Source organism: Lynx rufus, unplaced genomic scaffold (assembly GCF_022079265.1).
Source record: "Lynx rufus isolate CCGP_SWC_20201006 ecotype Redwood Valley unplaced genomic scaffold, mLynRuf1.p SCAF_16, whole genome shotgun sequence".
In the NCBI taxonomy this organism is placed as follows: Eukaryota; Metazoa; Chordata; class Mammalia; order Carnivora; family Felidae; genus Lynx; species Lynx rufus.
The window spans coordinates 4365024-4380336 of record NW_025814830.1 but is presented as its reverse complement, the minus strand read 5'-3'; the positions used below and the strand labels follow the sequence as shown (position 1 = coordinate 4380336).

The window sequence follows — 15313 nt, the reverse complement described above, 5'->3', positions numbered from 1 at the left end:
AAACATTAAAAAAAAATTTAAAAAAACCACTAAATTTAAAAAACGGGGAGAAAAAACCCACAGAGCTCTAAGACCTGCCCCTGTGCTCCTCCGTAAGCTGACTCCAGGCAGGTGCACCAGGCCCCACCCTCGGCTCTCCACACCTGCCGGGTACTGTGCAGCCCCCGGCCTCTGGCGTCCTTGGACGAGGGTTTCTTCTTGCTTTTGGCCTTCCGGCAGTCAAGGGTCAGGGAGGAGGGCTCCTGACTGGGTGCCGGCTGCTCTCACTGCATTTTGTTTCCTTTGGGCGTCTCACCACCCTTTACCTGGGAGAGAGGCTTTCCTGGACATCTCGCGGGCTTCGAATTTGGCAGGACTCAAAAAGATGCGGCGGGATTTCTACTTAGCCTGTCAAAGCGGCGCCTGCCTACCGTCGCAGCTGGGACCTTGACCTCTGGCCGCTCTTGCCCAGTTTTAACGCCGTGCGTGTGGGCTCAGTTCGGATTTTACTCTTAATGTCAGGCCACCTTAAAGGTAATTTTAGCCCACACCTTCACACTGGGGCACTGCAGCAGGCGCACGCTGGCGGGCTCCCCGTGTGGCCCCAGGGCTCCCGCGAGGCCAACGAAGGCACCACAAGGGCCAGTGAGTCCAAGCCTGTTTATTTGGTCTCCTGTGCACTCAGGCCTGCATCACCGGCCTGGACTTCTCAGCCTGCAGCTTCACTCCGGAGCCCGCGAAGCCGGTGCCGCCCTGGGGAGGTGGGGACAAGGCCAAGGTGGAGGCAGGTCGGGCTGCAGGGCCCGTTGGGGGGGTATCCTAAGCCCGCAAGGTGAGGCAGGACCCCAGCTTAGGAAGGCGGGGGTGGGGCTTGGAGGAGGCAGGGCGGGGTCGGGGAGTAGGTGTGGGCGTAGGGAGAGGACGGGGGCGGGGTCCCGGGGAGGCGGGTCACCGCTCACCCGCTGCAGCACGATGATGTCCCGGTCCGTCAGCTTCTCTCCGTTCACGGGGTCTACCATGTCTTTGCGAATCAACTTCTCCACGCACTCCAGGGTGACCACGGCCCCACTTCGGTGAGAGTGAGGGTAGGAGACACCGATCAGAGAGGCCCCGCTCGGATGAGGGACAGCCACACTGCCCGACCCGGCCCGGCCCGGCCCGGCCCTGCAGGTCCCCAGGTCATCCTCCCCGGGCGACTCACGAGGGCCTCAGCACAGCGCAAGGCGTGGCGTTGCTCAGGCTGTCGCGGGTCACGGCGCACACGTAGCGCTCACTGCGTGTGATGAGCCCCACGCGGTCCACGGAGCTGTCCAGCGGCGTGAAGCGCACGGGTGTCAGGTCAGACATGCGCAGCGGCTTCCCAGACATGGGGCAGGTCACGGTGCGCGACTGCGCAGGACAGGAGGGGGGGGGGGGTGTCGGTCCACAGGCCGGGCTGGGGCCAGGTGGAGGGAGGATGGGGGTCCCGGGCAGGGAAGGAGGCGCCGGGGACACTGGGGGACTCGGGTCCTCTGTGCCAAGTGGGCGCAGGGTGCTGGGGATGCTCACAGGCTTCTCCAGCTTGGTGGCCTTGGCCTCGGGGGTCAGCGACGGGATCCAGAAGCTGGGCAGTGCTTTGTCCTTGTCCTTGCCCGTGGGGCCTGCACTGGCCCCGGGGCGGGCATCATCTGCGGGAGGGAGAGGGGCCCGGATGCCGCACCCAGCGAGGCACCCGGGCCTGCGGGACCCGCGCTCCCCGGCAAGTCCGCTCCCCCTCACCTGGACCGGTCTCAGGGGCGGCCTTGGGCGTGAAGGGGTTGAGGGGCCGGCTCACGATGGCTGCCTCCTTCTCCAGGAAGCCCCGCACCTGGTCCTGCGCCGCCGCCCGCTGCAGCTCTTTCTGTTCCTCACGCCGGGCACCCCGCTGCTTCTCGTAGGCCTGTGGGCAGCGAGAAAGAAGTGGGCTCGGCACCTTCCCGCGCGTTGTGGCGTTTGAGGGTGGCTCTTCCCATTTCACAGACGGGTAAACCGAGGCCTCCACAGGGGACGGTCCTGGCAGCGGCAGTTAGTAGAGGCTGGTAACTGCCTGAGTGTGAGTCTTTTTAAGTTATTTAAAGTTTATTTTGAGAGAGAGAGAGAGAGAGAGCGCGTGTGGGCGCATGCCCAGGTGGGAGAGGGAGAGAGAATCCCAAGCAGGCTGTGTACTACCGGTGAACACAGGGCTCGAACCCACGACCTGAGCCGCAGTCGGACGCTGAAGCGACAGGGTGTGAATCTTTAACCCGTGGGTCTTGTAATCTGTGGCGTGGCTCTGCTGCCTTTGCTTGTCCCTTCCCCCACTGCAGGGCACTTAGGTCATTTCCCATTTAGCTGGTTTGGGACTCAGTGGCCTCTTTGTTCCTAGGCAGCAGGGTGGTCAGCAGCTTGGCAGGGGACAGACGGCCAGAGCTTAAACCTTGCCTCCGTCACCGAGGAGCTCTGTGGCCTCCAGTAAGTGCTGTGACTCCTCCTGGCCTCAGTTTCTTCATTTGTAAAACAGGCTAACAATGGCGACTGACCGCGGAGGTTCACTGGGTTACGCGGGAGATTTTCGGCACAGAGCAAGTGCTCGATTCATGTGCCCATGGGCCATATCATATTGACTTTACAGGGTAGGTACTGTAGATCCTGTCCTGCCCTCGAGGCGAGCTCCAGGAGGGTTAAGAAGCAATGAACGTTCACAGAACCCTAAGTGTGCAGGTGGTACGGGTGTGTGGAGACACAGGGACACAGTGCTGGGTTCTAGGACTGCCCCGGGCCACCCAGCTGCGTGAGGAGAAGACGGAGGGGAACTGGTGCTTGGGAGGACCGCTGGCATGGTCACCCTGATGAGGGAGCACCCAGGCGGCCACTAAGCCACGCAGAGGGTATAGGCACAGGGAAAGCCACTCACTCAAGACAAAAGTCTCAACAAGAATCTAACCCTTGGGGCATTGGGTGGCTCTGTGGGTTAAGTATCTGATTTTTTTTTTTTAATGTTTATTTATTTTTGACAGAGAGAGAGAGAGAGAGAGAGAGAGAATGAACAGGGGAGGGGCAGAGAGAGAGGAAGACACAGAATCTGAAGCAGGCTCCAGGCTCTGAGCTGTCAGCACAGAGCCCGATGCGGGGCTCGAACTCACAGGGCGTGAGATCATGACCTGAGCCGAAGTCGGACGCTCAACCGACTGAGCCACCCAGGCGCCCCAGTATCTGACTCTTGATTTCAGCTTGGGTCATGATCTCCCAGGTTTGGGTTCGTGAGTTCAAGCCCCACGTCAGGCTCTGCACTGATAGTGAGGAACCTGCTTGGGATTCTTTCTCCCTCTCTCTCTGCCCCTCCCTGCCCCACCCCCCCCGATATTTCTCTCTCTAAATAAATAAATAAACTTAAAAAAAAGAAAAAAATAGGGTGTCTAGGTGGCTCCGTCGGTGAAGTGTCCAACTTTGGCTCAGGTCATAATCTCACGGCTCATGGGTTTGAGCTCCGTGTCGGGCTCTGTGCTGAGCTTGAAGCCTAGAGCCTGCTTTAGATTCTGTGTCTCCCACTCTCTCTCTCTCTGCCGCTCTCCTGCTCGTGCTCAGACTCTGCCTCTCTCTCTCAAAAATACATAAACATTAAAAACAAAAACAAAAACAAAGAATCTAACCCTCAGCGTTTCTGGAGCTCTAGGAAGCCTGGCAGGAAAAGGAGGAGATCGACCAGCTGCGCCTCAAACACGGCGATAAACGGGGTCCCTCCTACCCACAAAATGAGTTCAGCCGTGGAAAGTGGGCATGGCTCCAAGTAAATGCCTCGAGAATTCTGATCTGTGAGCATCTCCCACACGCCCTGCAGCGCCCTCTGATTTGGTCCTGTCAGCCCATTCGAGAGGCAGTGCAACCGAGGCCCAGGGAGATGAGGTGACATCAGTCAATTTACCAAGTGTTCACAGAGAACCTAGGGCCATGGGGTGGGCAAAAGATCTGTTCCCTACCCCTGGGGCCTGCCATCTAGTGGCGGAAGTGGGCACATGTCAGCCACAGGCTGAGTCACAACCACGAGTGTCAAGAGGTGGGGGGGGGGGGGCAGGGGCAGACCCCGGAGGCCCTGGACTCGCAGGAGGTCAGAGGAGGCGATGCCTGGGAGGAAATCCGGAGAAGGAGAAGGAGCTAACCAGGAGAAGCGGGACGGCACGGTGCGCCAAGCAGAGGGAACAGCATAGGCAAAGGCTCAGAGGGAAAAGGAACTTAGACAAGAAGGTCAGAGAGGCTCTGTGAGCTCGGGATCAAAGCCGCCCGCCCGTGCCCCCATCCCCATCACCTTCATCTGCCGGGCGATCTCCTTCTTCTGGTGCAAAATGTACTCCAGGATCGCCTCACGCTCGTACAGGTAACCATCCGGGCTGTAAGGACAGGACGGGATGGGAAGCCATAGGCTCCCTGCCCTGGGCACGCACGAAGCGTCTTCCAGGCGGCAGGTCACGCGGTGCCTAGCACAGCTCTCTGAGGTGACCACGCCATTTTCACTCTCCTGGCTTTGCCTTGTAGGGAAAATCTTGTGCAATAAAGGGCTAGCTCAGCGGGCCGCGTTCTCCAAACCCTCCACGTTCCAAAGGACCCGGCCCTCGAACCAGCTCCCAGGAGGGAGCCTCTGAGCCCTTGGAATGTGCTGCCTGATAAAAGTGTCTTAGTTCACCTGGTGGGGGAGGTGGCTGGGCCATGTGGTATGAGGTTAGACCTCTGGAGGGCCTGGAGACCAAGGTCACGCCATGCCTGAGTTACCAGCCTCCAGTAAAATCCCTGGACGCTGGGGCTCCCGTGAGTTTCCCCCGGTGGGCGGCGCCCATGTCTGCCTGCTGTCACATGTCGTTGTTGGGAGACTAGCGCTGTCTGTGTGACTCTATTAGGAGAGGACAACTGGAGGCTCGATCCTGGTCCCTCCTGGGCTCGGCCCCACGTGCCTTCTCCCCTGACTGACTTAATCTCCATCTTTGTACCGTAATAAGCCGTCACTGACTCTTAACCACCTTTCTGAGTTGCGAGTTCTTCCAATGAATCACTGAACCTGCAGGTGGCCTCAGGGACCCTGAGCCACAGGCTGCTCTCGTCACTATGTCTGTAAAACAGACCTGTAAAGTGAGCCCATATTTAGTCACTGGACTAAGCACCTTGTACCCGTTATCTCACCGAGGCCTCTGCCAGACCACAAGGCGGGGAATGGTAAATGCTCCACACATAAGCTATTATTATGTGCCAGGCAATGATCCAAGGGCCCTACCCTCTGTTACGGATGTAGTCTTTTCCACATCCCTGGGGAACACGTTAGGATCATGCCCATGTCTCAGATGAGCACACTGAGGCTCTTGAGGGGTTAAGGGGCTTGCCCAGGGCGCCCTGGCTGTGCAGGCGGTTCCCCACACCCCCCAGTGCAGTTCCCCAGCTCACGTGACGACGGGGTCGTGGCAGGGCTGCAGAGAGAGGCAGCAGCAGTCAAAGTCCTTGACAGCATCCCGGCTCAGTCGAATGTTCTGGGTCCCATAGCCTGAGGCCGCTGGGGACAGACAGAGGCAGAGGGATGGAGGGACAGGAGAGGTGCCCCTTGCGAAACCCCAAGAGAAAGGCACAGAGAGAACTTGCATGTGGGGGGGGGGGGGTGTCGGGCGGGACTCCGAGAGACAGGCAGTCAAGAGCTCGGGCTGTGTGTGTGCATTGGGGGCGGGGCATAGCCCTCAGGAAGGTGTCGATCCAGAGGGTAAGTGACAGGCTGTCACCAAAGTTGCCAGGTAGAGAGGCTCACGCCTGACTCCCCTCAGCCCAGACTCAAGGGCCTGGCCCTCTCTGGGCCTCAGTTTCTGCCTCTGGAATATGGCTACGACAGCAGCGATTCCCTCCTCATGGGGAGCTGGGAGTCTCAGATGAGTTCACGCCCACAAGGGCCCACTGCAGGGGCACGGGATCGCGTGGGCTGTTACTCTTAGTGTCATGACCATCGGTCGGCGGGTGGGGTGGGGGGGAAAGAGACATGCCCAGAAGACACAGCCGGAGGTGCAAAGTGAGATGGCGCCTTTGAGATACAACTGTCCCCCCTCCCAAACCCAGTACCTGTGTCCTTCTTCTTCTCGTGGTAGGTATAGACGGCCCCTGCCGTGCAGTTCTTGCCGTGCCGGGTCATCCTGGGGGGAGGAGGAGGGGACAGTTGCAGGGCTGTGGTGGAGGGAGGCCCCAGGGAGGACAGGCCCTCGGAGCCGACCTGCCCCTGGCCTTGCCAGATGGGAAAACAGGGGGTGGGTCAGCGGAAGACAGTCTCACACGCGTCGACTGGTTAGGAAATACCCACAGACTGCAAAAAGAAAGACAGCATTTCACTTTAGAAAGTGACCTACACTCTGCTTGTGGAATCATGCATCAGAAGGCGTGCACCCTGTGAGTTACTCTGAGGCGGTAGAAGGAGGGTTCTCTGAAATCCAGAGAAGTTCTAGCAGCAGATGAGGATGCGTGGGGCTCCTTACATACAGACACGGTGAAGTGAGGGGCCTCAGAGACGTTCTGTTTGGGGCTATGTATGCATGTGTGTGCTCGGTGTATGCCTACAGGCTCACTGCAGTGGAGTGCGGTTTTGGGGGGTTCACCCCCTTCTCGCCTGGGTGGGTGAAAGCACATGTAAGCAAAGGGGAAATCTGCACTATGGTCCAATTGTTTCCAAACATGATCGATTGCGCCGGGATAAATTCCCATTTTCTTTCTTTCTTTTTAAGTGTATTCATTTATTTTGAGAGAGAGAGAGAAAGCATGAGTCGGGAGGGGCAGAAAGACAGAATCTCAAGCAGGCTCTGCACTGTCAGCATGGAGCCTGATGCGGGGCTCGAACTCACGAACCGTGAGCTCATGACCCGAGCTGAAGTCGGATGCTTAACTGACTGAGTCAGCCGGGTGCCCTGGAATTCACATTTTCTTTTTTTTTTTTTTTTTAATTTTTTTTTTTAACGTTTATTTATTTTTGAGACAGAGAGAGACAGAGCATGAACAGGGGAGGAGCAGAGAGAGAGGGAGACACAGAATCTGAAACAGGCTCCAGGCTCTGAGCTGTCAGCACAGAGCCCGATGCGGGGCTCGAACTCATGGACCGTGAGATCATGACCTGAGCCGAAGTCGGACGCTTAACCGACCAAGCCACCCAGGCGCCCCTAAATTTTCAAAACAGGTGTTCTAGCGGAACTGACTGTACATGGGGCTCTGGCAAATCAACAAGAAAAAAAAACAGCCACCCTGACAGGAAAATGAGCAAAGGATGTGAAAAGGCAACTTACAGAAGCAGCTCAAAGACAAACGAGCGTATGGAGAGATAATCCAGCTCTCTTCAGGTGAAAACCACAGTGAGAGAGCACTTCATACCTATCATCATCAGGCTGACAGGTGAAACTTCAAAAAGCTGGGTAAGACCAGGGCTTGGTGAGGACACATGATCGGTTTCAGGACCCTTAAGGCAATGCAGCGGGGAGAGTGGACAGGGTCAGCCTCCTGGAACACAGGCTGGTGGCACTTTAGCAAGGTAAGCATAGGTGATTCTGCACCGTGGGTGATGGGCCCCAAAGACATTCTCAGAGACACCCACAAGGAGCATGCCCAAGGATGTCCACAGCAGTGTTATTTATACCAGAGGGGAGTCAAAGGCACCTGATGTCCCTCCCTGGGAGAATGGGTGGTGACAGCCCATCCTGGAGACCACCCAGCAGTGAGATGCAATCTGCTAGATACATGCAAGGTGTCACAGGTGGATCTTAACACTGGGTATAAAAAATAAGAAAAATACTTATTACTGGGTATAAAAAATAAGAAAAAAAAAAGTAAGGGGCACCTGGGTAGCTCAGCCAGTTGAGCATCTGATTCTTGATTTCGGATCAGGTCATGTTCCTGGGGTCGTGGGATCGAACCCTGAGTTGGACACTGTGCTGAGGGTAGAGCCTGCTTAAGATTCTCTTCCTCTCCCCCTCTGCCCCTCTCCCCTGTTCATGTGCACATACTCTAAAATAATAAAATACACAAAATTTAAAAAATAAAACAGAATTACTACCAATCTACATGTGTGCAAGATAGTACATTTTATTGTTTTACTTATTTTTGAGAGAGAAAGAGAGAAAGAGGGAGCATGGGAAGGGCACAGAGAAAGGGAGAGAGAGAGAATCCAAAGCAGGCTCTGCACTGTCAGCTCGGAACTTAACATGGGGTTCAAACTCACGAACCGTGAGATCATGACCTGAACGGAAATCGAGAGTTGAATGCTTAACCACCACACTGAGCCACCCAGGCGCCCCAAGATAGTGCGTATTAAAGAATACTTACAAACAAGAGCGTGTATGTTCTGCATATCGGAGTGGTTGCCCATGTGTCGGTGGGGACTAATCAGGGGCTGGAGCTACAGGAGGGGGTTGTAGGCTATAGGGATCAAGGATTGGGCAAGATGACCTTCAGCCTGGGCTTGAGTCCAGGGTTGGCCCCGCACTGGCTGTTGTGACCCTAGGTTGGCCATTTCCTTTCTCTGAGCCTTGGTTTAATTTGGCAAAAAGTTAATCATCCCTGGGATAACCATGGGATCTCATTGCTGGGGACTGGATTTCTGTGACAGCTGAATGAGTCCTGCTCAGAGCCTGGCACATAGGCGGTGTTCAGGAAATATTCTCTCCGGCTCTCTGGTTGTGAGAAAGGTCCAGAAGGCTGGGGTGGAGCCGGGGGCGGGGGGACACAGCCAAGGACTCCCAAACTGCAAAAAGTAACTTTGTCTGTATTCCCCTCTTCTGGTCGCCTTCAGACTCTTGTCTTTCACATTCAGAACTTGAACCACAAAACTCTCTCCCTCTCCGAGCTATGGATCTCGCTCTCCCCCTACTGGCGATTTCCTCTCAGAAGCTGATTTTTGTTCTTCGGTGTATGGACATAGATCTGATGCGTGTTGACAGAGATGTATGCCCTTGTGACTGCCACCCCAGTCGAGACACAAAACATTTCACCCCAGTGGTGGCCACTGTGCTGCCTGCGACAGCTAACCTTGGTGAAACACCCCAACTTGACCCATGGCCCTCCTCCAACTTCCCCTCACCCCCAAGCTTTTGAGCAAACATCCAGCACCTGCTGTCTCCCCTCGCTCACCTGCCAGGCACTCCTCCCCCCACCCTCTGGCTTCAGCCCCAGCCCCCCCAACTGCCACTCATGAAGGTCGCATTGACCTCCTCATGGCCAAATTCCCTACTCTATTCTTAGTTGTCAACTGCCTTGACCCTCTGTGGGATTTGGCACACAGCTGCTTGTCTTGTGGCCAATGACAGGGGTTTCTACACTCTTTGGCTTCATGGCCGTGGCCGGAGACATTTTCCCTCCAAGAGTAAAAGGAGCAACTACAGAGGCAACCTTTTTTTTTTTTTTTTTTTTTAACTTGGCCAGGTGATAATGGAATAGTCCCACAGAACACTGCTAAGATCCCTGACCCCACGCCAACTCTCTGTGCCCCCATCTCATTGACTGTCCAACCTCAACCACTCTCTGAAGTCTGGCCCATGACCATTTTTCAGATGGGCAAAAGGATTCTTAGAAGTGAAGCCATTGCCTAGGGCAGCGGTTCTCAAAGTAAGGTCCGGGGATCCTAGAGGGGTTCCTAAGATACCTTCAGGGGGTCCACAAGCTATTTCCATAATAATACTAACATGTGTTTGCCTTTGTTACTCTCGTTCTCTCACAAGTGCACAGTGGAGTTTTCCAGAGACAGCGTGACACGTAAGGATGTCATTGCTCCCACCGCAAACTGAATGTATGCTTCTTCATCCTTGGGTTTTAAAAATGTTTTAGGGGCACCTGGCTGGCTCAGTTGGTGGAGCATGTGACTCTTAATCTCAGGGTCCTGAATTCAAGCCCCACAGTGGGTGTGGAGCCGATTTTTAAATAATGTTTCATTATGCTAAGAGAAAGGAAGCTGGCACAAAGGCCATGTATCGTAGGGTTCCACGTATAAGAAATGTCCAGAACAGGCAAATCCATGGAGACAGAAAGCAGCATGGTGGTTACCACAGGATGGGAGAAGGGGAAGTGAGGAGTGACTTTCCGGTTTATTTTTGGGGTGATGAAAAGGTTCCAGAATGATAAGTGGTGGTGATTGCACAAAATAGTGTATATATCACTTTAAATGGATGAATTTTGTGTTATGTGAATTACTGCTCAATAAAAACCTTTTTCTTTTTTTTTTTTTTTTAACGTTTATTTATTTTTGAGACAGAGAGAGACAGAGCATGAACGGGGGAGGGTCAGAGAGAGGGAGACACAGAATCCGAAACAGGCTCCAGGCTCTGAACTGTCAGCACAGAGCCCGACGCGGGGCTCGAACTCATGGACCGCGAGATCATGACCTGAGCCGAAGTCGGCCGCTTAACCGACTGAGCCACCCAGGCGCCCCAAACCTTTTTCTTTTTTAAAGTTTATTTAGACAGAGAGAGAGAAAAAGAGAGAGTGAAGAAGGGGCAGACAGAGAGGGAGAGAGAAGAATCCCAGGCAGGCTCTACGCTGTCAGTATGGAGCCCAATGCGGGGCTTGAACCCATGAACCGTGTAATCATGCCCTGAGCTGAAACCAAGAGTCGGACGCTTTACCGACTGAGCCACTTAGGCGCCCATAAAAACCTTTTTTCACATCAGGTTTAATTTCTGGTACAGCAAATATGAATCGATAGAACTCACATAAACAAAAGTTCTCTGGAGTCCTGGATGACTTTTACGACACGGAGACCAAAAAGTTTAAGAGCTGCTGGCCATGGGCTAACGGGCTGGTGGGCGGCCGTGGCAGGACCCACCGCGGCTGTATGGTCTCCTCATTAGGGCCAAGTTCAAAACAGAGAACAGAACTACTGCCATCTGCTGTCACTAGTATTTCAGAGAAATTCCAAAATCCTATCTCCTGCTTATCATCACGCCCCATTTCCGGGGGAGGAAACAGTCTCGGGCATCCCCCAGCTGGGAAGGGGAACCCAGGCAAGCAGGCTGCGGGGCCGCCCCCTTAACCACGTGGCAACTGTCAGTCCTCCCAAGAGGGTGACAGTCTGAGGACACAGGCCAACCCATTCCCCCTCCCCCTTTTTGTTTTGTACAAAGCCTTCAAGATCTGGACTATGCTTTACTCTTTCAACACATTTCAATTCACACGCGAAACTTTCACTGGAGATACTTGACCTCTATTTAGGTTTTGTGATTTACGGCTGCCAAGGTACATTCACATACCACCTCTGTTCCGAACATGCTTACAAGGTTTCCGATAACTCGGTCTAGTGTTGGCGTTTCTATTTAAATGAATTAAAATGAAAGAACTGAGAAACATTCAGTCCCTCAAGTCAAACTAGCCACTTAGTAAAGTGCTGCATGGCCTCTTGGGACTAGCAGCTAGGGCTCGAAGGGCACAGGGCACAGCGCTGCGATGGGACTTTTAAAAACCATGACCACAATACCATTAACACGCTAATGGTTCTGGCTGGCGTTCAAATTACCGACTCCCTGCCGTCTTTTTCTGCAGTTGGTTTTCTGAACTCTAAAACCAGTGGCTCTTAACCTTTTGGTGGGGTCAGGGATCCCTTTGAGAACCTAGAGAATGCCACACACCCCTCTCCCTAAAAGGTGTGTGCCAGGCCATTCCAGGGGTATGAAGGCTTCTGTGTTGAAGGAAACCAAGGAGCTATTACACTCAAGGAAATCGCAGACTTAGGATGGGGTGTAAGCAGTACCGAGAGTTCGCTAAAAGCAAAAGTGAGCATCTGAGATTCCCTGTTTTTTTCAAGTTTTTATTTATTTAAGTAATCTCTACGCCCAACATGGGGCTCGAACTCACAGCCCTAAGATCAAGAATCACACACCCCTCTGACTGAGCAAGCCAGGCACCCCCAGAGATTCTCTATTAATAATGGCTGATGCAGGGGCGCCTGGGTGGCTCAGTTGGTTAAGCATCTGACTTTGGCTGCGGTTAAGATCTTGCAGTTTGTGGGTTCAAGCCCCACATCAGGCTCTGTGCTGACAGCTAAGAGTCTGGAGCCCACTTTAGATTCTGTGTCTCCCTCTCCCTCTGCCCCTCCCCTGCTTGTACTCTCTCTCTCTCAAAAATAAACATTAAAAAAAAAAATGTAGGGGCGCCTGGGTGGCTCCGTTGGTTGAGCATCCAACTTCAGCTCAGGTCATGATCTCGTGGTTTGTGGGTTCGAGCCCCGCGTCAGACTCTGTGCTGACCACTCGGAGCCTGGAGCCCGCTTCAGATTCTGTGTCTCCCTCTCTCTCTCTGCCCCTCCCCTGCTCATGCTCTGTCTCTCTGTCTCTCAATAATAAATAAACGTTAAAAAAAAAAAAAAAAACTTTTTTTTTTTTTTTTTTTTAAATTTAAAGGGACACCTGGGTGGCTCAGTCGGTAGAGCGTCCAACTTCAAGCTCAGGTCACAATCTCACGGTTTGTGGGTTCAAGCCCCGCGTTGGGCTCTGTGCTGACAGCCCCGAGCCTGGAGCCCGCTTTGGATTCTGTGTCTTCCTCTCTCTCTGCCCCTCCCCCGCTCATGCTCTGTCTCTCTCTGTCTCTCAAAAATAAATAAATGTTAAAAAAAAAAAAAAGAAAAGATAAATAAAAGAAGTGGAAAATCATTTTGCATCCCCTGACGACACAGTTGACGAGGCAATGATTGTTGAGGGATGCCCTTAAGGGAAAGACTGAAGGGAACTGTATATTCGCAGGGTGCCAATACCCGTTAGCGGAAAGGATAAAAATGTAACTTTACAGTGCAGGTTTGGCTCTTCCTATCTGCATCAGTCAGCTAGCGCTGCCAGAACAAAATTCCATCTACTGGAATGTGGCTTAGACAACAGACATTTATTTGTGGAGATATTTCTGGTTCTGGAGGCTGGAAGTCCAAGATCACGGTGCTAGCGTGGTCAGCTTCTGGTGAGGACTCTCTCTTCCTGGCTCCCGGATAGTGGCCGCCTTCTTGCTGTGTCCTCACAGGGCAGAGAGCGTGCCCTCTGGCATCTCCTCCTGTCCTAACAACACCAGCCCCATGCGGTAGGACTCCACTCCCACGATCTCACGTAACCTTCATTTTGTCCGTCACAGACAATCTCCGAAATAGTCATATTGCTGGCGAGGGCTTCACCATAAGGAACGTGGCAGGGATCAACCAAAAAGGGTCAGGATAGTAAAGATTTTGGACTTTGGGGCGCCTGGGTGGCTCAGTCCGTAGAGCATGTGACTCTTGATCTCAGGGTTGTAAGTTTGAGCCCCATGTTGCGTGTAGAGCAATTACTTAAAAACAAAATCTTTAAGGGGTGCCTTGGTGGCTCAGTTGGTTAAGGGTCAGACTTCGGCTCAGGTCATGATCCTGTAGTTCCTGAGTTCCGTGCTGACAGCTCAGAGCCTGGAGCCTGCTTCGGATTCTGTGTCTCCTTCTCTCTCTGCCCCTCCCTCACTCGCACTCTGTTTCTCTCTCTCTTTCTCAAAAAATAGACATTAGAAAATTATATTTAAAAAATCTTTAAAACTAAATAGGGGTGCCTGGGTGGCGCAGTCGGTTGAGCATCAGACTCTTGGTTTTCGCTCAGGTCATGATCTCATGATTCGTGAGATCGAGCCCCACAGACAGCATAGAGCCTGCCTGGGATTCTGTCTCTCCCCCTCCTCCGTTCATGGGTGCACTCTCTCTAAATAAATAAATAAAACTTTACTTTTTATTTTATTATTTTTTTTAATGTTTATTTTTTGAGAGGAGGGGAGAGGGGCAGAGAGAGAGGAAGACACACAATCTGAAGCAGGCTCCAGGCTCTGAGCCATCAGCACAGAGCCCGACGCGGGGTTGAACCCACAGACCGCAAGATCATGACCTGAGCTGAAGTCTGACGCGCCTTACCGACTGGACCACCCAGGCGCCCTAATAAAACTTTAAGTAATGCGATAAAAAACCACAGTGAGATACCAGTTCAAACCCACTAGGAGGATCACAACCGAAAAGTCAGATCATAACAAGTGTCGAGAAACTGGAACCCTTACACACTGAGTGGGAATGGAGGCTGGGGCAGCCACTGTGGAAAAGTCTGGCAGTTTCTCAAAAGCCTAAAGGTACAGTTACCATTTGATTCAGCAATGCTGCTTCCGACAGAAATGAAAACACGTCCACACAAAAATTCTCACACAAATATTTTCAGCAGCGTTATCACAGAATGTGAAGCAGGTTCCAGGCTCCGAGCGGTCAGCAGAGAGTCCGACAGGGGGCCTCAACTCACAAACCCCAAGATTATGACCTGAGCCAAAGTCGGATGCTCAACCGACTGAGCCACCCAAGCGCCCCATAGGCGATAGGGATTCTTACATTATTCTCCGTGAGTTTGAACATTTTCACAATAAAACGTTAAAGTAAAACCCTTCAAAGCCCAAGTTCACACCGACTCAACAGCACCATCGGGATGAGAACCCAGGTCGGCCTGACCCCAGACCTCCCCAGAGGAAAAGGTTAAAGCCTCCACCAACTCTGAGAAGGAAGGAGTTGTCAAAAAAAAAAAAAAATGCAGAGAAGGCAGCGGCGGGCGACTGCACAATCTCCTCCGCCCTCCCGGTCACAGATGGGAAACTGAGGCCAGGAAAGGGGGTCCTTCTTCCTCAAGTCCCACTCCTTAGACCCTCCCAAGAGTCCCAGTCTCCTCCTTCCCCTGGGACCCCCGGCCCATAGCCCTCTACGGTGGAATACCAACATTTAAGAAGTGCCGGGTGGAGGCCTGGCTACCTCCCGGGGATGCCGGGAGATGTAGTTCAGCTTCAGACATGGGGCGCCTGGAGTCGTCTATTAATGATTGACAGGGAGTCGGGAATTCGAAACCCCGTCCCTGTCTCCCTCAGGACCCCAGAAGTCTAGCCCGCGGGAAAGCGATCGCAGCAACACGATCCCCCCCACCCCCTGGAACTCACCTCACAAACGACTCCTCGACCCTCCGTCGCTTCTTCAACTGTGCCCCTACACCGGAAAGGAGGGCTGTTTTCCCCTCAGCGCTACGCCCACTTCCGCCCGGAAAAAGGACCGGAAGTAGAGCTGCCCCTAGTTGCCGAGATACGTTTCTGACTTGGTAAGTCCTCCCTTCTCCTCTCGCTCCCTCCGGAAACCTGAGTAGTTACTCGAAGGTTCCGGTTGGTGCCGCTGGCACGAGTATAGAGCACGCTTAGTATACACTAGGCATTTCCCAGGGCGGACGATTTACTGGTTATGTCCAGGCTTTGCGTCTCTGCAAGTCTGAATTGAAGGATTAACCACTTCCTCTAGAGATCGGGAAGCTCACTTCCCCAAGTATATTAGCCACTTTTCTTGCTG

At 53.4% G+C, this 15313-nt stretch overlaps 1 protein-coding gene across 2 annotated transcripts; it reads right to left on the bottom strand.

Moving 5' to 3' along the window:
* Positions 1-625: 625 nt before the first annotated feature.
* NOSIP (nitric oxide synthase interacting protein) lies at positions 626-15018 on the bottom strand. Of its 2 annotated transcripts, none has more exons than XM_047077636.1 (9): positions 14917-15018; positions 6061-6131; positions 5404-5509; positions 4280-4361; positions 1738-1897; positions 1528-1646; positions 1181-1368; positions 939-1047; positions 626-732 (listed from the first exon to the last, which is right to left on the bottom strand). In XM_047077636.1, exons 2-9 carry the CDS (start codon positions 6128-6130, stop codon positions 661-663), a joined length of 906 nt encoding a protein of 301 aa, XP_046933592.1. In that variant the 5' UTR covers position 6131; positions 14917-15018; the 3' UTR covers positions 626-660. The 2 variants fall into 2 exon arrangements, with proteins under 2 accessions (XP_046933592.1, XP_046933593.1); XM_047077637.1 differs by lacking the exon at positions 14917-15018 and adding an exon at positions 6209-6294.
* Positions 15019-15313: the final 295 nt, after the last annotated feature.

Coding starts and splice junctions, on each gene's coding strand:
- NOSIP (XM_047077636.1), bottom strand. CDS start 6,130: ATGACCCGGCACGGCAAGAACTGCACGGCAGGGGCCGTCTATACCTAC. Junction 4,362..5,403: donor TGCCACGACCCCGTCGTCAC/GTGAGCTGGGGA, acceptor CTGTCCTTACAG/CCCGGATGGTTACCTGTACG. Junction 733..938: donor ACATCATCGTGCTGCAGCGG/GTGAGCGGTGAC, acceptor CCACCTCCCCAG/GGCGGCACCGGCTTCGCGGG.